Consider the following 26,977-nt stretch of genomic DNA (forward strand, 5'->3'; position numbering starts at 1 on the left):
GAGGGTGAGGGATGGAGGGGGTAAGGGAAAGTGGGGGTGAGGGATAGATGGGTGACGTATAGTGGGGGGGAGGGATAGCGGGATGAGGGATATTGGGGTGGGAGGGATGTTTGGATACCGGATACGGTTAAGGTTAGGGATGGAGGGGGGAGTGATGTAGGGTGAGGGATGGAGGGGGGGGATGTAGGGTAAGGCAGGCATGGAGGAATGGGGAGAAAAAGTATAATTGCTCACCTGTCAACTGACATACGAGTGTGGTTTTTAATTTTCATTATGTTGACGTAGATCATTGTAGATCATCTTGAACTGTCCTCTGTCCTCCCTATTTGCAATTACAGGGTGTACCCAGTATCTTCTGGTTGACAGCATCATCATCCTCCTCCTCCTCAGCCTGGCTTTCTTCTTTTTTATAATGACTGCAGCAGTAGCAGTAACTACTGCTGCCATACCAAAGACAATGAATGGTACATTATCCTACGCTCCTCTCTACACACTCTCCACACACTCCACAAAAACCAGGAAGAGAACAGGAAGTAAATAAAGCTATTTTTTTTTTTTACGTCAGCATAAACACTGGGTTCCATTGGCCAGACATGAAATCACAGTCACCTCCCAAAATTACAACTAATTCCAGTAGAATCGCAGTAAATTTGCAACAAACACGTAATGAATTTGCAAAGCAGATTCGCAACGCAATCGGGTCAAAATTGCGCTAAATTCGCAGCGCATCAATGTGAACCAGGTCTGGAGGTTGCAGGGAGTGCAGAAGTGAGAATGTAACGTTAAGGATGTTGCCATTGGAGTGAGTGGTGGTTTGTATTCATTGTGTTAGGTTAAAAGAAAAGGTTAGGTTGAGTAGTTGAGAAGTGGCTGAGGTGTTAACATTGGACGGAATATTAAAGTCGTTGAGGATGAAGGCGAGTACTTCAGAGGAGAGAAACTAGAGTAGCCACGCAGAGAACTCACCAAGAAAGTGTGACACTGGGCCAGGAAACTGGTAAATGACTGCAATTCTATGGAAAACTGGAGAAAAAAGACGAATACAGTGCACTTCAGAGGGACAGAGAGGGAGGTGTAGGAAGAACCTGGAAGGTGCTTTGTGGGGAAATGAGAAGTCCAACGCTGCTTCCTTTTCATTCGCTGGGTCTGGGTGAGTGAGTCCAGAGGAGGCCACCATGGGAGATGGTAGCTGGCAGAGTCAGATTCCTGGAGCCAGGTTTCAGTAATAGCAAGTAGACTGAGGGAGCTGAAGGAGAAAAGGTCATTGACAGAGGCAAGTTTGTTAGAGACTGAGCAGGCACTCCACAGGGCACAAATGGGGGGGGGGCTGGCTCGTGAAAGCAGGGGAATTGAAACAATAGAGTGAGGGTTGCAGCTGCTGCCAGAGAAGGGAGACTGACAGTTCTGGGGTTGAGAGTTTGATGGTGGAAGGCGAGGGTTTGGGGTGATATCCCCAGAAGTTAGGCGTAGTAGGAGGGTGAGGCGGGAGCAGGATTTATATGAGTGAAAATGCCACAGTGAACTAGTAGTGGTGACATTATATGGGCTCAGAAAGAGCAGGAGATAATAAGTTCAGTAGTATTGAGAGGGCAGAAGTGAGGGTGATATGTACAGGTTATGGGGTGGAGAAGAGGGGTAAAGAAATTAGAGTTTGAGGAAAGAGGGCATTAGAGCATGTTTGAGGGGGAAGGGGGGGAGGGGAGAGAAGGCTGTACTTGCCTTTGCTAAAGTGTCTTAGTTAAAGCGTTGCGTAAAAAGTGCCATGCACTTAGCGCAGAAATGGCCAGCCTGCCCCTCGTCAGTCATCCCAAGAGCTGTACTAAATTTATACTTGGATGGAGTATGGGGAAGTTAATAAATCAATTAAAGAAGAACTATGGGCAACATTTTTTCCTGGTGCCTCCATGGCAGCATATGTATGATAGTAGCCGCACCTACTTCTGCCCACAGGACCAATGCGTAGCTATAAAAAAAGTTAACACCCACACAACAGCCCATTTCCTTTTTTGTCCTCATAGAACTCACAGCCAGTGTGAAGAGAAGAAACCCTTACCTGCCACCTTTGGTGGTTTTCCGCTCAGGTTCGGCCTCTCCTGTAAGCGCAGTCCCTGACCCTGGGATGCTAAATGCTATGATAAGGCAGGGAGCCCCTTCTATGGAACTTTTTTGGGTGAAAACTTGGGTGCTAACTAGTCCCACATATAGCAGTGCAGCCAGGGCTTTGTTCCTCAGAAGACCTGTCTGTGTCTGGAGCCTTCCTCCCAGAAGTGAATGGATCCATTGAACTGTGACACTGCATTTTCAAAATAAGTATGTTTTCTCATTTTTTGGAAATTATCTGTGAATGGCCTCATAAGTTGTGTGTTACAGCTCCTCTCGGATGGACTGCAGCTGCACTGTGTTCCAGTATGCATTCTAGTGGCAATTGTGGAAGAGAAAGCTAAGTGTTGCATTATGCTGAACAGGTGAAGTGGACAGAGCTCACATGGAGGCCATCCTTGGTTTGGGAAAAAACTACCCCATGTGGCCATTTTGGAGTGGGGCAAGACTACCTGGAAGCCATCTTGGAAGTGGGCAAGGTGAGAAGTTTGCCAGGAGTGGGAGACAGGCAGAAGAGTTGAGGAACATGGGGTTGTTAAAGACCCAACAGCATACAGATAGGGCGTTTGTACGCTTGGACTGCAGGCCAGCACGCCCATAGCCACAAACCCTGCATCAGGGGTCATTTCCTGCTGCCTAGGGATTTACTCATATCTCAGGGTGGCAATATTATTATACCTGACTAAATGTCAGTGTTCCAGCTGTCCTGCATAGGCTCACTGCATAACAGAGGTCCACATGGTTCCTATAGGTAAGGGTCACCACACCAGGTAGGCATTTGCTGCAAAAAGAGTGCATTCAGGTGCTAACTGACCTCTCCCTTGGCTAAGGAGCAGAGCCTGTCCCACTGACAGGAATATGCGTGAGAGGAGCACCAGAAATCCAGTCCAAGGTAGAGAAAATTCTCGTCTATACTGCAAATGCCAACACTATGGCCTGAAGAGTGTGTCAGGACCACCTTAAAAAGGCAGACAGAAGCTCTCCAGCCCATTATGCTTAGCTGTAAAGAATTGCTCAGAATCCTGGGTGAAGCTGCATTTAAAGAGTAAATAATGTGTCAAGCTTGCTTTAAAGAGGATGACAGAAGCTCTTCCATCCCACTATTCATAGCCGCAAAGGATTGCTGTGAGCTTGGATGAAGTTGCCTTTACAAGATAGCGTGTCAAGATGGCCTTAAAGGGGTAGACAGAAGCTCTCATGCCCACTTATCATAGTTGCAAAGGATATCTGTGGGCCTGGGTGAAGTTACAATATACACTGCATTCCAATACTATTGCTACCAACTGCATAAAGCCTCCCTCAGCAGAGAGCAAGCCAACTGCTGACAAGGAAGAACAAAGAGGATAAGCTGGTATGTTCAGCTTAAGGCTTTGCCTCTGTTGGCCATTTTCTTTAAGGTAGGTAAGTTTACCATGAGTGGAGAAGAACCAGAGGAACAAGGTAAGAAACCAGAGCAGGCTCAAGGTAAGAAACCAGAGCAGGCTCAAGGTAAGAAACTTGCTACAGCATTTCCTCAGTCGGAAGAAGTAGCCTGCATGGCCTTCCAGGGACAGGTTCTCTTTGAGACAGTCCAGGTCAACAGCATTAGAGATGTGACAGAAGTTGAACACTTGTCATTACTAGCGGAAGAAGGCTAGAGTACAGATTGCAAGGTCTTTTTCTCCTTCTAATTGTTAATGAACATCTTTTCTCCACTTGTGGTCTCTGCATATCCTCTGAAGGTTTTCTGGGTCAAGGTGTTTCTGCCCCAATTGTGGTGGCAAACAGTTTACTATCCAAAAGGCCATTGTGGCAATATCTGGTATGCATCTTAAAGCTTTAGGCTCCATTTCCACTGGTGCAACTTGTTGTGCGACTTTGGACACATAAAGTCGCATGACAAGTCACAGCCCATTGATTTCAATGGCACCCGTTCCAATTTATGTGATCTAGGGTTGCGGCAATTTTGAAGAGGTTCCTGTGCTACTTTGATGCAACTTTGATCCAGAGACTGTAAAGTTGGATTGGGGCTGCACTCAGGATCGCAATAGTGGAAAAGTTGCCTTAAGGGGTTGGTCAGCACCTCATGTATTAGGATGCTGGACCTAGTACTAGCCTCAATGCGTTCTTGAAATATTTTCATAGAGAGATCCTTAGATTAAGAATTATTGGTGCAGGTTCCATCAAGCAACCTGATATGGTCCTCCAGATATTCCAGTAATTTGGATAGGTTCGGAGATCGTCGCTGGAACCGACTCGCCTTGGGAATGACTGGTTGGCCCTACTCACAGCTCAGGACAGAGTGCTTTTTCTCATTGATAACTTTACACACTCTAGTCTCAGATTCAAACTGTCTGTACCAGGAGCGATCTGGATCTCCACTTTTGTAGGAAAAGCCTAGAACTGAGGGTAGCCTCATGGGAGAAATTTCCTTTGGCCTGGTTTCACCCCAGGTTTTTACAGGCCTCTGTTCTTCAAAGGACAATTGAGTCAGTCTATGGTCAGGTGATTTCCCTATTGCTGAGACTCAGGGGTCTGGCTCTAGAGCAAGGAAGTCTTCTCTTCCGGTTTTAAGGAATCGCAATGGAAAGACACCTCAGACAGGGGACCATTCTGGGGAAGAGACCTAGACATCCTTGACATCAAGGGGGTTGGTTGTCTTTGGCGTCTTGTTTTCCAAGGTAACAGCCAGAAGTTCTGGCCTGTTTTATATAATCTGGATCCAAGCAGACAATGCCATAAAGGAGGCGTACAATTTTCAGGTGGATTCAGAGTTTTGCAGTAGAAAAAGGCTGGATTGGTATCCTTGGCAAAAAGTCAGGCAGACTGTATCTGACGGCAGTGTCTAAACCTATGGGATTGATTTCTACCCCTGGAGTTATCCCTGGGGCTGTGTCCCAGGTAGGCAACTTCAGAGGTTGACTACGGGACCCTTGAGGTCAAACTAGAAGCTAGTCAGTTTTGGCTTAGGTGCAGTGGTCCTCTGGTAGGATGCTCCTGTGATTTTCAGTACTTCCTTACCTTGTTTGTCTTACATGTTCGGAATGGAAAGTGTTCCAGGCTGATCTGGGCAGATGTGGTGCTCCAACCTAAAAGGGGCACTGGACAGTTGCTCTGAGGGATCTACTGGATCAGGATCATCTGTTCCCAAGGAATGTGTTTTGCCATCCAGCTTCAAACTGCATTTGACAGCTTGATAATTTAAGCTCAAATTCTGAGACTGGGCATCATGGAGTCTAGGAATCCCTTGATGCTAAGCAAGGAGGTCTACTACTAATTCATGTTAAATCTATTGCTAGACATGTGGTGATTGCTTATCTTGGTGTAAGCCTCAGGACTTTCTACCAAAAAGTTTACTTGCTGGACAAGTCCTCTCCTGCAGCTGGGCCTAGATTAGCATTTGGCTAGTTTACTCATAGCCTTCAATTAGGGAGGTAACTGTTTAAGGCTGGTGTCTGGCATGGAACCTTTCACAGGTTTAACATAAGACAAGGTTATTAGAAACCAGTTCTCCATTTTGCTATGGTTAGTTTCTATCTGTCTCCTCAAACAGGACATCCTTATTCAGTTCCTTGATCTGCATCCAGTTCACTCAAAGGAAGTTTCCATCTCTTGGTTGGATGTGGTCGGGATGGGAAGTTTTATCTCTCAGCCTTTACTTTCCTCTTTTGTATTTCAAGATGTATCATGTACTGATGCTTTGATTTATGGCTCCATCATTTCCAGTTGACTCAGCAGACTATCAACCAACTCCACGGTTTAGGGATCAGGTTCCATTCTGTACTGACAAGATGCACTCTAATCTAGCTTTTAGCTACAGAATACAGTTTAACAGATTGGCAAGGCTGCCACCTAGGCTTCTATCCTCCCTTTCCCTGTGTTCTACCAGGGGCTTGGGGTGATTGTGGCCAGAAAAAACGCACTTGTTGCAGGAGCATTTGGGTGCTGTCTGTTGTCCTATCTCTGTCTGCGTTGTAATTTTTGGGACAGGCTTTGGGGGAGTGTCCCCTTGAGAAGGGGGTGCGCTCTGGGGGACTGTCCGGAGGACTGTCCTGGGGATTTGAATGTTGGTGCAGATGGGGAGGGTATCGCAGATTGTGCTCAATTTGTTTTCTACCAGGCAGACCTTTACCCTTATCTGAAGCCAACTTCTCGTATAAGAATTATTGGGGAAGCTCTTCGAGCTGCAGGAAGTTCACAGCCTTGCTGTATCCCATAGTGAGATGTCAGCCAACATGGCAGGCAGGGGAGCCAATCCGGTTCTATTATGGTGCATTCTTTCAGCACTACTGATGGGCTTAGTAGTCCTCACTACACCTGTCTTTGGCAGGCAGCCAGTAGCTTACTCACTTTCTTATGATCTAATTTGCTGAAGCTTCCCACCCCGATTAGCTAGTTATTGATCTTTCATACGTATGCTGCCATGGAGGCACCAGGAGAACAGAAAATTGTATCCTACTTACTGTAATTTTCTTTTCCTTGTGCCTATCCATGGCAGCATAGCGAACCCACCCAGTTTGTTCCTAGCGATGTACAGGGAATGGGCTGTTGTGTGGGTGTTAACTTTTTATAGCTATGCACTGGTCCTGTGGGCGGAAGTAGGTGGGGCTACTATCATACGTATGCTGCCATGGATAGGCACCAGGAAAAGAAAATTACAGTAAGTAGGATACAATTTTCAGTTTTTTTTTAAATTTCGGATAGAGCAAGGGAGGGTTATAACTCCTGTCACAGGAGTTTTTTTCGCCATCTGTGTCCCTTTGCAGAGATTTCCCTTCACTTATTGTCCCAAAGCCAAACAGGACGTGAGAGGAAATCCCTGAAAATTAGGGGAATTCCTTGGGGACCCCCACATCACCAGAACTAGTGTCACCAATGGAAGATCTGCCCTCTATTACTTTTTTGGGACAACCCCAAATTTGTGATTTTCTTTTACTTTACCTTTCAATGATAATGGTAAACAGGACAAATTTAGAGGGTGAATCTCCTTAACAGGGCACAGGCAGAAATAAAACATATAGTAAACAAAAAAGTAAAAATCACCACTGCAATAGCCACATACTGAAATAGAGGATCACCAAATACATGGAATTGTTCCCACTCCTTAAACCCTATATCTCCTGATTACATCAGGTGTGGTCTCTTTGAAGGAAAAGCATATAGAAAATAGTTGAGGATGGCAGATCTTCACAATAACCTTCTATAGAGACACCAGGGTTAAAGCGTTTGTTAACCCAAAAAGAAAAAAAAAATACAAATCCTGTTCCCTTAAAGTGGTTGTAAACCCTGGTAAAAAACAAACAAACAAAAAAAAAACCTGCAAGACAAAGGCATAATGAGCTAGTATGCATAGCATACTAGCTCATTATGAATTGCTTACCTGAGAACGAAGCCCCTGCAGCCGGCGACATTTCTCCCAGGGGTTACTTCCGGGTATCGCGGCTCTGGCGCTGTGATTGGCCGGAGCCACAATGATGTCACTCCCACGCATGCGCGTGGGAGCCGCCGGTAATGGCACACAGACTGAAGCAACAGCACATGCGTGCCATTGCTTCAGTTTGCCCCAGTGCACATGTGCCAATGTCATCGGCACATGCAGGGGACAGGGGATATCTCCTAAACCGTGCAGGTTTAGGAGATATCCTGGGTAGCTACAGGTAAGCCTTATTATAGGCTTACCTGTGCATAAAGTTGTTAAAGCATGTTATGCAGCACAGTGCTTGTGCTGTGTCATTTGGACCCCCATATCACCTGAAATACCTGGCTGATCCTGCCTGGCTATACCCTCCCCTCTGCAAACAGACCACGATAATCATGGCTGCTGAGCCCTGACATCGTGGTCCGTTAGCGTGCCTCCCTCGTCTGCAGCCTGCTATCTGTCTTCTGTGTCCTCCCCCCTCCCCTCTCTGTCTCTGCTCGTACAATGTGCCTGCCCCTCCCCTGGCTCCTGCTGCTCTCATATCTTCTATTACATGCTCCCATCCTCTCTGCACATCTATAATAATTGTCCCTGTGCCTGTGTTCTGTAGAAAAAAAAATGCCCGATTGTACCTGTATGAGCTCCGCTCCCGCTGCTCAGCTGATTGTCGGCGGCTTGGCGCTTTCTCTCTCCTCTCTCCCTAGCTGACGTCAGCGGGAGGGCTCGGCCCCGCCCACTACAGCCGTGAGCCAGAAAGAGAAGAGAGGAGAGAAATCAGCTGAGCAGCGGGAGCCGTGCTCATACAGGTACAATCGGGCAGATTTTTTCCCACAATTCTTTGAAAAGTCTAAATTTTTTTTCTTTTTCACAAAATTGTTATATTAGCAGGTTTTTTCTTACACATAGCATATGCATAGCACAACTTACACCCCAAAACACATTCTGCTACTGCTGAGTACGGCAATACCACATTTGTGAGACTTTTACACAGCGTGGCCACATACAGAGGCCCAACATGCAGGGAGCACCATCAGGCATTCTAGGACCATAAATTATACATATAATTTCTTGACTACCTCTTTTTGAAGGCCCTGGAGCACCAGGACAATGGAAACACCCCAAAAATGACCCCATTTTGGAAAGAAAACAACCCAACGTATAATCTATGAGGCATGATGAGTCTTTTGAACATGTCATTTTTTTCTACAAGTTTTTGGAAAATGTGTAAAGAAAATGAAAACGCATTTTTTTTTACCCAAAGTTGTCCATTTATACAATATTTCTAACAAATACCATATACATGCCAAAATTACACCCCAAAATAGATTCTCCTACTCCTCCTGAATATGGCGATACCACATGTGGGAGACTTTTACACAGCCTGGCCACATAGAGAGGCCCAACATGCAGGGAGCACCGTCAGATGTTCTAGGGGCATAAATGTCAAATCTAATTTGACTACCTATTACAGTTTTGTGAGGCACTGTAGTGGCATGGATGTGGCATGGGTGAGAACTGATATGGCATGAATGAGCATGAATGAGGATGGATGAGCCGTGGATGGGGATGGCTGAGCATGAATGAGTATGCCTGAGTATGGCTGAGTATGGCTGGGTACGGCTGAGTGCGGCTTGGTACGGCTGAGTGCGGCTGGGTATGGCTGAGTGCGGCTGGGTACGGCTGAGTGCGGCTGAGTGCGGCTGCGTATGGCTGAGTGCGGCTGAGTATGGCTGGGCACAGCTAGGTACGGCTGAGTACGGCTGGGTATGGCTGAGTATGTCAGGGTATGGCTGAGTACGGCTGGGTGCGGCTGGGTACGGCTGAGTGTGGCTGAGTGCGGCTGGGTACAGCTGGGTACGGCTGAGTACGGCTGGGTGCGGTTGAGTGCGGCTGGGTACGGTTTGTTTACATGTGATCGCTCCGTCCATTGACGGAGCGATCATGTGGTAAACGGCCGCTGTCAGTGGCCATTTACCGTGATCCAGACCCGGCGGTCACGGATATTCCCGGGTGCGCGCCCCAGGGGGTACGCGATTCTGGGAGGACGTCAATGTACGCCCTCCCAGAGTTATCCAACCGCGCTGCAGCCGTCATTCGGCTATAGCGCAGTCAGCAAGCGGTTAAACAGATAACGTGGAAGTCCAGCAGTGTGAAGATTACATCAATGTCAATATGAGAAAAGATGAAAACTTTTGTGGTGAAATTATTCTCTCTGGAGAAGAGACGCTTGAGAGGGGATATGATTTCAGTATACAAATACCATACTGATGACCCCATAATAGGGATAATACTTTTCCGCAGAAGGGAGTTTAAGAAGACCCGTGGCAACTCATTAACATTAGAAGAAAATAGGTTTAACCACTAGGCGCCCGCGCTATAGCCGAAAGACGGCTACAGCGTGGACTCCAATTGCCGGGAGGGCGTCCCTGGACGTCCTCCTGTTTACTTCCGCATTGCGCGCTCCCGTGGGCGTGCATCGCAGAAGTTTTGTGCTGGCCGTGTCCCTCGGACACGGCCAGTCACAGATCGCCGTAAACGGCCAATGACAGCGGCCGTTTACAGTGCGATCGCTCTACCAATGAGAGAGGATCTCATATATAAACATATGAGATCATCTCTCATCGCCGGCTCTCCCTCCTCACACAGAGTCAGCGTGTGAGGAGGGAGAGCGAACCGCTGCTGCGGTAAGTGTAAAAAAAAAAAAAAAAAAAAGAAAAATAAAAGTGTCCCCACTGTTATCTGTCCTGCCATATGCCCCTGCCAACTGTCCTGCCATCTGTCCTGCCATCTGCCCCTGCCATCTGTCCTGCCATCTGCCCCTGCCATCTGTCCTGCCATCTGCCCCTGCCATCTGTCCTGCCATCTGTCCCTGCCATCTGTCCCTGCCATCTGACCCTGCCATCTGTCCCCAGTGCCATCTGTCCCCAGTGCCATCTGTCCCCAGTGCCATGTATAAATGCCATCTGTCATCAGTGCCACATAGTGCCATTTGTCATCAGTGCCACCTGTCAGTGTCACGTGCCATCTGTCATCAGTGTCACGTGTCATCAGTGCCACGTATCAGTGCCATCTGTCATCAGTGCCACGTATCAGTGCCATCTGTCATCAGTGTCATCAGTGCCACGTATTAGTGCCATCTGTCATCAGTGCCACGTATTAGTGCCATCTGTCATCAGTGCCATGTATTAGTGCCATTTTTCATTAGTGCCACGTGTCATCAGTGCCACATATTAGTGCCATCTGTCATCAGTGCCATTTGTCATCAGCGCCACATGTCATCAGTGCCACATATTAGTGCCATCTGTCATCAGTGTCACGTGTCATCAGTGCCACGTATTAGTGCCATCTGTCAGTGCCACGTATTAGTGCCATCTGTCAGTGCCACGTATTAGTGCCATCTGTCATCAGTGTCACGTATTAGTGCCATCTGTCATCAGTGCCATGTATTAGTGCCATCTGTCATCAGTGCCACATCAGTGTCAGTGCCACGTATCAGTGCCATCTGTCATCAGTGCCACGTATCAGTGCCATTTGTCATCAGTGCCACGTCAGTGTCACATGTCATTGTCCTGGTTCTCCAGGGCCTTCAAAAGTGTAATAGGTAGTCAACAAGTCAGATGTGTAATTTATGCTCCTAGAACACGTGATGGCGCTCCCTGCATGTTGGGCCTCTCTATGTGGCCAGGCTGTGAAAAAGTCTCACACATGTGGTATCGTAATACTCAGGAGGAGTAGCAGAATGTATTTTGGGGTGTCATTTGTGGTATACACATGCCATTTGAGAGAAATAACCTATTACAATGACAATTTTGTGGGGAAAAAAAAAAAAAAAAAATCTTCATTTTGCAAAGAATTGTGGGAAAAAATGACAACATCAAAAACCTCACCATGCATCTTACTAAATACCTTAGAATGTCTACTTTCAAAAAAGGGGTCATTTGGGGGGTATTTGTACTTTCCTGACTTGTTCGGGTGGCAAGAAATGAGATAGGCCACCAGTACTTCAGATGTGATCAATTTTTTATGATTTGCACCATAACTTGTAGACTCTCTAACTTTCACAAAGACCAAATAATATCCACTAATTTGGGTTATTTTTACCAAAGATATGTTGCAGTATAAATTGTGGCCAAAATTTATGAAGAAAAATTACTAATTTGCAAAATTTTATCACAGAAACAAAGAAAAATGCGTTTTTTTTCAAAATTTTCGGTCTTTTTTCATTTATAGCGCAAAAAATAAAAAACCCAGAGGTGATCAAATACCACCAAAATAAAGCTCTATTTGTATGAAAAAAAGGACAAAAAATTCATTTGGGTACAGTATTACATGACTGAGTAATTGTCATTCAAAGTGTGAGAGCGCTGAAAGCTGAAAATTGGTCTGGTCACGAGGGGGGTTTAAGTGCCCAGTTGTCAAGTGGTTAACCTTTAACTGCGTAGAGGGTTCTTTACTGTAAGAGCGGCAAGGATGTGGAATTTTCTTCCACAGGTGGTGGTCTCATCGGGGAGCATTTGATAGTTTAAATAAACTATTAGATAAGCACCTGAATGACCGCAACATACAGGGATATACAATGTAATGCTCTCATATAATCACACACATAGGTTGGACTTGATGGACTTGTATCTTTTTTCAACCTCACCTACTATGTAACTATGTTGCTGATGTCTTCCAAAATATAATAGGTTATATTTAATTCAATCCACTTATGCAGAACAAAAATATCACTTTTGACTAAATCTTGCATTCAATTTCATGCACACAACAGTAATCCCCAGAAACCAAACAGGTCTCAGCAATCCACAGATGATTCTTATGGTTGCTGCACCGTTTAATATTATTTATATATGTATGCATTTATTATAGGTATTTATATAGTGACGACCATATTTGGGCAGTGTTTTCTTATTGTACATTCACATCACCCCCTGCCCTCGAGGAGCTTACAATCTAAGATCCCTATCTCACATGCACACAAATACTAGGACCAAATTAGACAGGAGATTATTAACCTACCAGCATGTCTTTGGAGTGTGGGAGGAAAATGGATTACCCGGAGAAAATCCACACAAGCACAGGGAGTACATGCAAACTTAATGCACGTAGAGCCCTGGTTACACCATTTCTTAATTTTCACTGGGGTGGAAACTGGTGATTCTGATTGAAATATTCAGGTTTGCATGTAAACACATGTACGCAGTTTTAATTAAAAAACACCCCTCTTTTAGAAGGTGTGTCAAGGAGCAGCCATCTCCTTAATGCATGCAAACTACCCTACCCAGCCTGATCTGGATTCATCTGATCCTCCTTTCACTTGCAATATGTTGTGCAATACTGACTACATTGGAAGAATGGCATCAAAGACCTTAGCTATTATTACAGGATTAACCTTGGGGTGCCTGTCAAGTGACAAGAAAATTTAAAATGGCTTCTTGGCCACAATGAATGCAATCATCTCTAAATAGTGGGGTATCCCTGATCATTTGGGATTCCCTAGATATAAATCAAATACATCACATGCCCTAATACGATAATAAGGTTGGTCTGCTTTTCCTTTTACTAGCCGGTATCCTATTTACACTCTGCAATGAAACCGACCATTTAATATGCTAAGTGCATGTTCCCTTTTCTGTATGTGAAATTACACAATGCATTATTTACACAACATTATATGCTTCTCTCTATACTGATGTACAAATCCTCAGAGAGATAATTCTAAAGAAACCAGCTTCAGACATTAACAGCTCCTCTCAGATGACCTAACTGTCCACCCTGCCAACCCCAAGAGATCTCTATGTCTCCTTCCAGTTCTACCCCTCATTTTAGGGATGAGTCATTTGTTCTCTCATCCTCCTGTTTATTGCTCCATTCTAGAAGACCATGGCATGATCAGAGCTCAGCTCTGGAGACAAGATCCTCAGAACACCCAATGCCAGCCATGTCACAAGTATTGTTAACAGCAGCTCTGCAAAAGGCTGCCTGCTTTGGTTATTAGGCTGGTCCCTGGGGGGCTCATTGCAAAAACAAAAAAGGATTTTCTGCAGATTATATGTAACGCCTTGCCATTCCAATGTCTGGATTTCTTTGTGTCTCATTTTAGGAGCAGGTGTATACTACAAGTACAGACAATAAAAATATACAACACACAGTTGCTAACGGTAACCTGTATGTTAGCAACATTGTATTTTGTCTGGATTGTATGTTTATGGGAAACACAAGGCACACAAATAAATGCAGAAATCAGAAGGTGCTCTGCTGGGATTATGACACCTATAGAAATCTTCACATATCACACAAGATAATAAACACTCAGCCTGGGGAGTGCAGGATAAACATGACACTGGATGCCAGGCATGCCATGAGCAGTGCCCGTGGGCATACATACACTGCTAATGTCCAGATCCACATCCATCCATCTATTTATACACAAACATATATATATATATATTCTGTGACCATGAATTAACATTGGCGATAAAGACCAGAAAATGATTACAGTACTGTATTGAAGATTTGTGTAAATGGAAGGCTGTAATGTGACAAGCACTGATTAGATTGCTAGCTCATGTGTCCAGTTTGACATGCAGGATTGAAGCGAGCTTGTATGCCTGGTAAATGTTACATTGATGACATCGATGATGGATTTTAGCACGATGCATACGATGATGTTTTGTTATAGGGGATGTAAAGGACATGTGTTCCCTCCTATGTATATATATATATATATATATATATATATATATATATATATATATATATATATATATATGTATATAAAGCCCCCTCACCTCGGACACCCAGCGATAGGGCTCGATCTCGTCCGGTCTGAACCTTCCTTGTTATTTTGGATGTAGATTCTCCTGCACACCCTCCAGACTGACGTGTGACAGGGGAAGGAAGGAGTGGTTGTTCTAGGGCTGTCCCATTAAAGTCACAGTGTGAATAGTAATGGGCCTGGACGCAGCGATCTCCTATGCTGTACACACGCTTGTTAACCCCTTTGTGGTCGGAGAACACCCACTGACACTGCGCAGCTGTTTTATATGATACAGATAATGGAAAAAACACGAATTGTTATAATTGATGCATGGAACATGACTGGGGTTTATTCTGGTACACATTGATGCAGATGTCTCATACTCATTGTCACTTTATTTATAAAAACAGTCTCTTATATAAGGCCCCTGTGTCAGTAAATAGGACATCTAAGCATGACAGATACGCGCTGCCAAGACAGTCGCCTCTATTTACATAGTTCAGGCTCAATAAACTACTGCGCACGAGCGAACAAGACATGGTTAGACTCTAGCGCGCATGCGCAGTATGCGCGCTAGGTGAAAACGTGAGTGACATTTTACAGCGTTCTCGTAGTACGCATGCCCCGTCCTGTACGACTTTGATTGGTGCGCTGAGAGGGCTTGAATGTTGCCTTGGTGACGTTAGCTGAGCGGAAGTGATGGAGAAGGGGTAAAAACCTCATGGCGCTGCTAGTGTGAAGAGTTACCGATCCTTATCGGTGTACGGTATGGCTTCGGATGGCAGTAGGTCGTGTCTGTCTATGTTTTTGTTTCCAAGGGATGTCCTGGGCTTTATATGCTATTCCACAGCGATGGAGGAGTTCTGTGGTCACAGCACACACTTTCATGACAAAACACGAACAATCCAAGCTTACTTCAGAAACTCTGCTAGTGGGACTCTAAGGCCTTGTTCACACCATGGTGTTGAGACGTCAGTTTCAATGGTTCTCTATGTGCCTTGCTCACACCACACCGTGCAGATTTTTCTGTGCAGGAATCTGCAACGTGTGTATTATTCTGTTTTCTGCATGGAGAAACATCTCATTGGTGTGAACAGGACACATAACTAATGCCCATGACAAGTGATGTAAAATGTTGTCTCTGCAAGTGAAATCTGTGCAGTTTTCTGATCGGTTGTCATGCAGGTATGGTGGGAACAAGCCCCTAAGCTCCCTTTCACACTTTGTGCGACCTGTGACTGCAAAGTCGCATGATAAGTCGTACCCCACGATTTCCAATAAGTACCATTCATATGTGTGCGACTTCAAGTCGTCACTGTACTACTTTGCAAAAAAAGGGGGAGATGAGAAACAAAGGGTTTCTCTAAAGAAGGTCAACATAGAACACTATTGTCAAATACAAAACCAGCTTTATTAATAACCAAAAAATATATAACCAATTAATATATCAAAAAGTGAAGATATAAGCAATATGGACAGACGGTTATCACAAACAAATTAAAATGGACAACGTTGTCACAGGGAATATTTAAAATCAAATGGGAGCCGCGGCAACACGCCCACACATACACATCATACACACTAGATATGGGGTATATTGAATTAAGGATAGTCCTGCACAATAGATTGGAGATTAATGGAAAATGTTCCCAGTATAAAGTGTCCAGTAGGGCAGGAACAGTCCTATATCACTAGTTTGGTGATGTAAGTGGGTGGATGATCTGACAAATCAAAGAGTTGGACCATAGATGGAGCGATCTCTCAAACGATCATTGCACTCAGTGGTTATTTAGATCACAGCTGATGAAATAGATTACAAACGCTTTCCCAGTTGCAGTAAGAATGATTGTATAGACATCTACAGAGGCAGCAGGATAAATGTCCTTGGAGACAGCATTTAAGGAAACATAGAAAAACTGACATACGTTTTGTTGAAGTGCTGAGTGAGGTGGAAGAATCTCATTAACTGCACTGTGTCCGTCGTCAGACTATGTTAATCCTGGATGTTGGAGTCTCTCTGAGGGCAGATGCCTCTGTGTGGCTCACTAGGAGTGCAGGCCGGTAAGGAGTCGTCACTCACAGCTCCTCACCATGGAGCCGCCGAAGCACCGCTGCCGCCGTATGATGCGTAGCTGCAGGGAAAAGAATCAACGTCAGCTGTTGGATCAGCTGTTAGGTCCGTGTAAGGATGAGTCAGGTCAAATTGCGCGCGGCTCCCGAGAACGTGCTGACGTCACACCGCTGACGCGTTTCACCAGCCAATGGACGCTGGTTTCCTCAGAGCTAGGAGGGGTCAAGTGTGGTGAGTTTAAATAAGCAATAAAGAGTGCAGATACTACTTGTATCCACTAGATGTCGACCATAGCCCCTCAGTGTAAGTCATTCAGCAAACAAAGCATACATACTAATTACATGATTAGGGTAGTAATATTAGATATTTTCGAGATAGAGACGGAAAAGAAAAAAGAGTACTTTAACAGTTTTTTAGAAAGTCAGCCATGGAAGGAGTGAAGAAATAGAGGTAATGTTTATGATAGGGATTTTACTTCCACAAATAGGAAGCATTGTTTATGTTGCTAGGAAGGATTGTAAACTGCATTCAGTGTTTAACCCCTTTGGGGCTAAAGAATCTAAAAAGTACGTCCACATTTTCTCCTTTTGCAGGAGTATAGTGTCAAAATCGCCCCTTCTAGGGGGCAGATTAAGCACATAGATCCCTTTAACTGTAAGGCCTGCTGGATTGCTGTCATGAAATTTAGCAAAGTGTACTGGAATAGGTCTGTCATCATCCTTATTCTTGGTTTTATTCCTAATACCACTGATGTGTTCGCTGATCCTAATTCGGAGCTGACGTTTGGTTTTTCCTATGTAATTTTTATTGCAAGGACACGTGAGCATATATATGACACGTGCCGTTGAGCAATTAATAAATTGTTTAATTCGATAGTCATTGCCACCCCTTGGATCAGCGAACACATCAGTGTGATGTACATATTTGCATATGTTACAATGTCCACATGCAAATATGTACATCACACTGATGTGTTCGCTGATCCAAGGGGTGGCAATGACTATCGAATTAAACAATTTATTAATTGCTCAACGGCACGTGTCATATATATGCTCACGTGTCCTTGCAATAAAAATTACATAGGAAAAACCAAACGTCAGCTCCGAATTAGGATCAGCGAACACATCAGTGGTATTAGGAATAAAACCAAGAATAAGGATGATGACAGACCTATTCCAGTACACTTTGCTAAATTTCATGACAGCAATCCAGCAGGCCTTACAGTTAAAGGGATCTATGTGCTTAATCTGCCCCCTAGAAGGGGCGATTTTGACACTATACTCCTGCAAAAGGAGAAAATGTGGACGTACTTTTTAGATTCTTTAGCCCCAAAGGGGTTAAACACTGAATGCAGTTTACAATCCTTCCTAGCAACATAAACAATGCTTCCTATTTGTGGAAGTAAAATCCCTATCATAAACATTACCTCTATTTCTTCACTCCTTCCATGGCTGACTTTCTAAAAAACTGTTAAAGTACTCTTTTTTCTTTTCCGTCTCTATCTCGAAAATATCTAATATTACTACCCTAATCATGTAATTAGTATGTATGCTTTGTTTGCTGAATGACTTACACTGAGGGGCTATGGTCGACATCTAGTGGATACAAGTAGTATCTGCACTCTTTATTGCTTATTTAAACTCACCACACTTGACCCCTCCTAGCTCTGAGGAAACCAGCGTCCATTGGCTGGTGAAACGCGTCAGCGGTGTGACGTCAGCACGTTCTCGGGAGCCGCACGCAATTTGACCTGACTCATCCTTACACGGACCTAACAGCTGATCCAACAGCTGACGTTGATTCTTTTCCCTGCAGCTACGCATCATACGGCGGCAGCGGTGCTTCGGCGGCTCCATGGTGAGGAGCTGTGAGTGACGACTCCTTACCGGCCTGCACTCCTAGTGAGCCACACAGAGGCATCTGCCCTCAGAGAGACTCCAACATCCAGGATTAACATAGTCTGACGACGGACACAGTGCAGTTAATGAGATTCTTCCACCTCACTCAGCACTTCAACAAAACGTATGTCAGTTTTTCTATGTTTCCTTAAATGCTGTCTCCAAGGACATTTATCCTGCTGCCTCTGTAGATGTCTATACAATCATTCTTACTGCAACTGGGAAAGCGTTTGTAATCTATTTCATCAGCTGTGATCTAAATAACCACTGAGTGCAATGATCGTTTGAGAGATCGCTCCATCTATGGTCCAACTCTTTGATTTGTCAGATCATCCACCCACTTACATCACCAAACTAGTGATATAGGACTGTTCCTGCCCTACTGGACACTTTATACTGGGAACATTTTCCATTAATCTCCAATATATTGTGCAGGACTATCCTTAATTCAATATACCCCATATCTAGTGTGTATGATGTGTATGTGTGGGCGTGTTGCCGCGGCTCCCATTTGATTTTAAATATTCCCTGTGACAACGTTGTCCATTTCAATTTGTTTGTGATAACCGTCTGTCCATATTGCTTATATCTTCACTTTTTGATATATTAATTGGTTATATATTTTTTGGTTATTAATAAAGCTGGTTTTGTATTTGACAATAGTGTTCTATGTTGACCTTCTTTAGAGAAACCCTTTGTTTCTCATCTCCCCCTTTTTTTGCAATATGTTTAAAAGGCCAACTTGAACTGCATCCAGGCTTTTTTCCTGTATGATAGGTCTATACTTACCCGCTGGAACTAGCCACCACTATTAATATTCATTGGTTGATCCGGGCAAAAAATTCCTGTTCTTTTGACTGTACTACTTTGGTCCGACTTTGATGTGAGTTACACAGGCTTTCCCTGAAATCACGGTAGTGTGAAAGGACAGCATGGAGAGGGATTAGAACACCTATCAGTTTTTATTACTGTCAGTGCCCCTGTTAGGGAGATTCACCCTCTCTATTTGTCCTGTTACCATTGACAGTAAAATACAATCCCAAATTCTTGCTTGTTCCCAGAAAAGTAATAGAGAGGAAATCTTTTAATGGAGACAGTAGTTCTGATGGCCTGGGGGGCCCCAATAAATTATCTTCATTTGCAGGGATTTCCATTAACTTCCTGTTTGGCCATGGGATAGGAAGTGAAGGGAAATCTCCCCAATGGGACACAGATGGCAAAAAACAATCTGACAGGGGTTATAACCCTCCCTTACTCTATCCAAAATGGAAAAAAAATTGCCTATAGTTCTACTTTTAAAGCGGGATTCCGGCCGTAAAAAAAATAAAATAAAAGTCAGCAGCTACAAACACTGTAGCTGCTGACTTTAAATAAGTACTTACCTGTCCTGGGTGCCCGCGATGTCGGCCGCCCGAGGCCGACCCGTCCCTCGGCTCTCGGGTCCCAGCACCGCCATCCTAGGTCACTGCCAGTTTCCTACTGCGCGAGCGCTCTGTGAATGGCCCTGTGGTGTTCTGGGAACACACACAGTTTCCAGAAGACAATGGGGCTGCTCATCGAGGAGCAGAAGATGCCGTGGAAAAGGAAGAGGCAGATTAGGAAGACTGCCTAGCAACAAGGGTTTAGGTAAGTTTAAAAAAAATTTTTTGGTGTATTTTTTTTTCAGGGTGGACCTTCACTTTAAGCCTAAAAAAAAGGGGGAAAAGAAATGATAAAAACTCATCTTTACGCATGTAAATGCCTCTACGCAAGTATTTGACTGATATTTATGCAGGAACTTTTCTCATAGAAAGCACATGCGTGGTAACATCATTAAAACTTCTAGGGCTGGTTCACACCCAATGCGGAGACAGAAAAACGCAGGTCTCTGCAAGACACACAGAAAAAAATTGTTTATGTGTACGATTCACAGCAAAACGTCGGTGTGAAGAGCGGTGTGGAGCTGTGCGGGATTATGCAGCATGTCTACAGCTTTCTACACTGCTCCACACCTAAACTTAAAGCAGAAGTAAATCCATCGATTTAACAGTTTCCAAAAACAGTTACATTCCTGGAATACTGGGATTGCTAACTGTCACATTGGTTGTGCTCTCAAGCAAACTGTCAAACCATCAAATAGCTGGAGTCATAACTGATCACGTGCAGCACCATGGCAGTTGCAAATCAAGTAGAAACCAAGATGGCAGCTTTCTTGGCTGAAAACGATAGAAGGGTTTACTTTCACTTTAAGGAAACGGACAGCACTGCTCTGCACTCCATGTGACAGACAGAGCGGTGTCGTGTTTCTGGGGTGCAGCTACGTGAATTACATGATGGACCAGAGGGGTATTTGTGTGGGGGAGGGGGGAAATTACAAGATCCAATAATCTAGGTGTCTTTCCCTGCTCGTCTCCTCCTCTCTCACCCACCAGCTTTCAGTGGCAGCAGGGAGAGACACGCAGATGTTCGAATCTTGTAATTGCCCCCTCCCCTTCCCCTGTTGCACCAATCCCCCTCTAGTCCACCATGTGATTCATGCCCCCAAGTTACTTGCTATAATAAAGATTAGTAGACTGTGGGGTTGTGAAAAAACAGGACTTTTAAGAGCAATATACAATGGTGTGGATTATTTACCAGATCATTTTTCAGTCTACAGATCAGGGGAAGGGGGCCCCTTCCTTTTCTGAGTAAAGAGTGATTAGTACTGATCACTAACGGTGTGCATAACTGAAGTACAGTAAACATTATTTACTATGCTTCCGTTTATGAATGAGCTGGAGCCACTGTATAGAGCCCCCTGCTTATTCATTCTGCTGAGAACAGGATTAAAGTGTTACTAAACCCACACCAGTAAAATCAGTCTGTATATGCAGCATAGCATGCTTGTTATACTCACTGTGGAACTTAAGGGGTTAATCCTCTGCATTGTGTAAAAAGGCTGTTTTATCCTGTATGCATAGATCCACCCCTCCCTGCAATGTCTAGCTTGGGAAAGCCAACTAACAAGCAGAGTAGCCAACCTGCACATGCTCAGTTGTGTCTTTAATGCTGGAGAGAATATTTACTTGTTCTCAAAGCTAGCCAAGTCACATGATATTGACATCACACATGTGAGCTTGTATACAGGCTGCAGTGGAAATCTCCTCCTACCTGAACTCTCAGCACTCGAGAAACTGTGCAGTTTATCATGTAACCGTGGTATACAGATCATCATAAAAGGTATATAGTGGCAATTAGAGGTCAACCGATATATCTGCCGATTTTTGGCATTTTTTAATTATTCGGCATCGGCCGATTGTGCTGATAAAAAAGGCAGATTTAAAACTTCAGCAACCTGAAGTCTTCGGTGGAGACTTGTCTCTCCTATCTGGGCAGCCTGCCAAGTCTAAGAAAAGAAGCAAAGAGATACAATGTTTATATTTATCAATGGACTGAACTGGTGTGTAGGAGTTTTCAGTTTAAAGCGGGGGTCCACCTATCTATCATTTTTTTTTTTTTTTTTTTTGAGTTCATTCACAAACTTTTCTTCTCAGCATTACATACTCACATATTGTGTGTAATATGTCCGCCTGTGTCAGATTTCATCGGAAAGAATAACATATTATTCACTGCAGGCGGTTTCCATCTTCATTGTGGGCATTTGAAGCCCACAAGCATTTATTTCCTGGATGTGGTGAATGCTGTGCTCCCAGCATTCACTGCTCGTTCCCGCACATGCTCAGTGGCATCCTGGGAAGCCTGAGACTAGCTCCCAGGAGTCTGGGAGAGGCTAGAAACACGCCTACTCCCATGGGAGGAGAACCAGGAAGTGCAAAGAAGAATAGAAAAATAAAAGGTAATTACGGCGATTTAAATTTTTTTAAACGGCATGTCAGCATCTAGGCAAGGAAGAGAATACATACAGATATTGTTCAAAATTTGGGTGGAACCCTGCTTTAATCATTTAAAGGCTAAATCTTTTCTGACACTTGTTGCTTACAAGTAAAAAGTAGGGTTGTCCCGATACCACTTTTTTAAGACCGAGTACAAGTACCGATACTTTTTTTCAAGTACTCGCCGATACCGATTACCGATACTTTTTTTTAATGTCATGTGACAGTTTTCAAACCACAACACAGACTAAGTAATGATATCTTCTTTATAATTATGAAGAACTGTAACTCAAGACACAAAAGAATAAAACTGTTTTATTTGCTTGTGTCACACAGTAGTAAACTCAAAGAATTATCACAGAACATGTCGATAAATACAAAAAATATATTTTACAACATCAAAATATATTAATAACAATAACAAAAATAACAAATGTAAAAAAAATCACACAACCAACCAAAAGTTACAGGCAATATAGCAAATAGAATTATTTCTTAAAAGTTAGTGGCAAATTTTTTTTGAGGAATAAAAGCATCTCTGCATGTTCAGCCATAAGCCTGTTTCTGCTATCAGTAAGGACATTAGACGCTAAGCTGAACAGTCTTTCACTTTCCACACTACTGCATGGGGCAGAAAGATATTTTTGGGCCATTTTAGCCAGAGTTGGAAATCTCACTTTATGAACTGCCCAGTACTTCAGGGGTTTCTCTGAACGAGGTACAGTGATCTCTCCCAAGTAAGCTTCCAGCTGTATAGTAGCAGCTTTTGGAGCACTGCTCTCAGATGTAGATGATCCTTCACCAGCAATTTCTGCAAATAAACTGTCCAGACTGGTACCTGGCTGGTCACGGTGAGGCCTTTTGGAAGCTGGTTCTTCATGCTGCTCAGATTCAATTGTCTCTTCAAAAATGTTTTGCAGTTCCAGTACTAACATTTCTTTTGCCTCCCTGGAAGTGTCAGAATTACAGAAAAAACGATCTTTATACCTAGAAGAAAAAAATAAACAACAATGAATGAATGCAGCATATTCTTTCTGTGAATTAAGAAAACAATTACATTTAATAGCAGAAAAATTAACATTACCTTGGATCGAGTAAAGTTGCGATACAGTAAAGTGGGTTTCGCTCAGTATCAGAGAAGCGCTTCTGCAAAGCAGCAAGCAAAGTGCTCTTCGTTGTTTTGATACCTTGGTCCTCATCCACTTTTGCTAAAACTTTCTGTAGCACTGTTACTGCAGGAATTACATCAGAGGCAAATGCATCTGAACAACTCACTTGGCGAGTCATCTCTTCAAAGGGAGCCAAGATATTGACCATCTTCTCCATCAGATTCCACTGGTTTGCAGTAATGGTGGCAGGGAGCTCATATTCAGACACATACACTCCAAGGGCCCGTTTCTGCTCAATCAGAGACTTCAGCATGTAAAATGTGCTGTTCCAACGAGTCTGCACGTCTTGCTGGAGTCTTCTTACTGGCTGACCAAGCTGTATCTGGATGTCCTGCAGCCGAGAGTATGCCAGGTTCGAATGTTTGAAGTGGCCAATTATTCTGCGCCCGACTCCCACAGCATCTGCAATGCTGCGCTGTGATAACAGTCCCTCTGAGACAGCTAGCTGCAGTGTATGTGCCACACATGAAATACTGGGAAGTCCAGCAACTTCCATACCTTTTATCATGTTTTTGGCACTGTCCCGGACCACAACATGAACAGAACTTTTGGGAATCGCCCAAGTCTGAAGCATTTCCTCAAGTATGTTTGCTATTGCTTGACCGGTGTGGGAGCCTTCAAATTTTGTAGCGTGGAGCATGACCTGATGCAAACAGAATTCGCCATCTATCCACTGCGCCGTTAAGCTGATGAGAGACAGTGGACTCACACTACTGCTCCAGATGTCGGTGGTGAAGCTAATTGCCTTTATGTCCTTCTGCAACATAATGTTAATGTGCTTTTTAACCGTGTCGTGGATCTTTGGTAAGATGATGTCTGTTATGTAATGGCGACTGGGAATGTCATACTTCGGCTCCAACACATTAAGAAATCGCTGAAAACCCATGTTCTCAACAATTGAAAGAGGTTGATCATCCAGAATAATAAATTGGGTGAGCGCCTCTGTTATTTGTACAGCTCTGGGGTTGTCTCTTGACAGCTTTTCTCTTCTGGCAAAAGTTTGCTGCAGAGTTGGCTGCTGAGTGCTACTGCTGCTACCGATAGCGGTAAATTCTCCATGCTCACTTTTATGTTTTAATTTCAAGTGCTTTTATCAGGTTACTGGTATTGTAAGAACTGATTTTTGTACCACCTCTAGATAATTTTGCAGAACAAAGTTTGCAGTCTGCAATCCGTGGGTTGTCCTCATTAATTTTAAAATACTTCCACACAGCTGACATTCTGCTGGTGTCTCTGTGCAGTGTTCACCGAAAGGCTCTGATAATTTGCTCGACCTTGGGTGAAAAAAAAAAAAAAAAAAAAAACAATTGAGCGCAAAGTGTCCATTGTTTAACTACTTCGCTCTATATCATGCACTCTCACCCCCTTCCTGCCCAGGCCAATTTTCAGCTATCAGCGGATTCAGCGCTGTCACACTTTGACAATTGCGCAATACGCAGTCAAGCTACACTGTACTCAAATAATTTTTTTCACACAAATATAGCTTCTTTTGGTGGTATTTATTTTATTTAATCACTGCTGTTTTTTTTTTTTTTTTAAAGAAGCTTTTCTTTGTTTCCGTCACAAAATGTTGTAAATAAGTACTTTTTCTCCTTCACTGATGTGTGCTACTGCTAATGAGGCTGCACTGATGGGGCATTGAGGTGGCACTAATAGGCTGCACTGATGAGGAGGCACTAATATGTAGCACTGATAGGTCTGGGTGGCACTGATGAGGCAGCACTGATGGGGAAGCCCTAATATGCAGCACTGTTGGGCACTGATAGGATTACTTGGCACTGATATGCAGCACTGATGACCACTGATAGGTGGAACTGATTAAGCAGCACTGATAGGTGGCACTTACTTATGGGCACTGATAGGTGGCATGCACTGATGGATGGGCACTGATGGGTGGCACTGACTGTCTGGCACTGATAGATACCACTGAGTGATGAGCACTGATAGGTGGCACTGATTATGCAGCACTGATGAGCACTGATGGGTGGCACACACTGATGGCTGGGCACTGATAGGTAGCACGCACTAATGGGCACTGATATGTGGCATGCACTGATGGCTGTCAATGACTGAGGTGCACTGATAGATGGCATGGCATTGATGAGCAGTGCACTAATAGGTGGCACTGATTATGCAGCACTGATAGGCGGCACATACTGTTGTCTGGGCAGTGGCACTGAAAGGTGGCACTGATAGGTGGCATGCACTGATAGGTGGAACGCACTAATGGGCACTGATACGTGGCACGCACTGATGGCTGGCACAGACTGAGGTGCACTGATAGATGGCACTGATGAGCAGTGCACTAATAGGTGGCACTGATATGCAGCACCGATGAGCACTGATAGGTGGCACACACTGTTAGCTGGGCAGTGGCACTGAAAGGTGACACTGACTGATGGGCACTGATAGGTGGCATGCACTGATAGGTGGCACACACTAATGGGCACTGATATGTGGCACACACTAATGGGCACTGATAGGTGGCACGCACTAATGGCTGGCACTAATAGATGGCGCTGACTGAGCACTAATAGGTGGCACCGATGAGCACGGATAGGTGACACGCACTGATAGGTGGCACCGATTATGCAGCACTGATGAGCACTGATGAGTGGCACACACTGATGGCTGTGCGCTGATAGGTAGCACGCACTAATGGGCACTGATACGTGGCATGCACTGATGGCTGTCAATGACTGAGGTGCACTGATAGATGGCATGGCACTGATGAGCAGTGCACTAATAGGTGGCACTGATTATGCAGCACCGATGAGCACTGATAGGTGGCAGTGGCACTGATTATGCAGAACTGATAGGTGACATACTGTTGGCTGGGCAGTGGCACTGAAAGGTGGCACTGATAGGTGGCATGCACTGATAGGTAGAACGCACTAATGGGCACTGATACGTGGCACGCACTGATGGCTGGCACAGACTGAGGTGCACCGATAGATGGCACTGATGAGCAGTGCACTAATAGGTGGCACTGATATGCAGCACCGATGAGCACTGATAGGTGGCACACACTGTTAGCTGGGCAGTGGCACTGAAAGGTGGCACTGACTGATGGGCACTGATAGGTGGCACGCACTGATAGGTGAAACGCACTGATAGGTGGCACACACTAATGGGCACTGATATGTGGCATACACTAATGGGCACCAATAGGTGGCACGCACTAATGGCTGGCACTAAAAGATGGCGCTGACTGAGCACTAATAGGTGGCACTGATGAGCACGGATAGGTGATACGCACTGATAGGTGGCACGCACTGATGGGCACTGATATGTGGCAAGCACTGATAGTGGCACACACACTGATGGCTGGTATTGACTGATGGCTGGCAGTTGCACTGGCTGGATGGGCACTGATGAGCACTGATTGATGGCTGGCAGTGGCACTTATGGGCATGAGAGCATTTACTCTTTTCTATGCTGCCTCTGCGACGCCCATCTTGGTACACCTTGCACTTGGCCTCAATAAAGCAGCAGCGGACATCTTGTTACACCCAGCCTGAACTATATGGGCTGGGTGTAACAAGATGTCCGCTGCTGGCAGGGTGTACCAAGATGGGCGTCGGGATTTCTAAGCAGTGAGCACTGACCAGTGACAACAGTTTAATGGCAACACGGAGCGTCACATGAACTTCCATTACTGAATGTGACTGCTCCGTTCGCCGAGCCCTGCACGCTGCACTACCTGGCCTGCTTGATTACACGGAGGACT

General features: G+C 44.6%; 2 protein-coding genes across 7 annotated transcripts in view; one reads left to right on the forward strand and one right to left on the reverse strand.

Moving 5' to 3' along the window:
- CSDC2 (cold shock domain containing C2) overlaps positions 1-14,471 on the reverse strand; it is a 71,342-nt gene extending 56,871 nt beyond the window's left edge. The window contains exon 1 of one of the 4 annotated variants that reach the window (XM_073592746.1): positions 14,290-14,471. Coding sequence is in view for 1 of the 4 variants with exons in the window: in XM_073592743.1 (XP_073448844.1) it covers positions 12,518-12,523 (6 nt within the window). In the remaining 3 variants the exon portion in view is untranslated. Of the gene's footprint in view, positions 1-12,517; positions 12,955-14,289 lie in introns of those variants that run through there. The other 3 variants (XM_073592744.1, XM_073592743.1, XM_073592747.1) reach the window with 3 other exon arrangements.
- A 403-nt stretch (positions 14,472-14,874) lies between these two features.
- POLR3H (RNA polymerase III subunit H) overlaps positions 14,875-26,977 on the forward strand; it is a 99,366-nt gene continuing 87,263 nt past the window's right edge. The window contains exon 1 of one of the 3 annotated variants that reach the window (XM_073592736.1): positions 14,875-15,024. Coding sequence is in view for 1 of the 3 variants with exons in the window: in XM_073592735.1 (XP_073448836.1) it covers positions 15,037-15,042 (6 nt within the window). In the remaining 2 variants the exon portion in view is untranslated. Of the gene's footprint in view, positions 15,043-26,977 lie in introns of all 3 variants that reach the window. The other 2 variants (XM_073592738.1, XM_073592735.1) reach the window with 2 other exon arrangements.

This window comes from Aquarana catesbeiana, linkage group LG07 (assembly GCF_042186555.1).
Source record: "Aquarana catesbeiana isolate 2022-GZ linkage group LG07, ASM4218655v1, whole genome shotgun sequence".
Classification (NCBI taxonomy): Eukaryota; Metazoa; Chordata; class Amphibia; order Anura; family Ranidae; genus Aquarana; species Aquarana catesbeiana.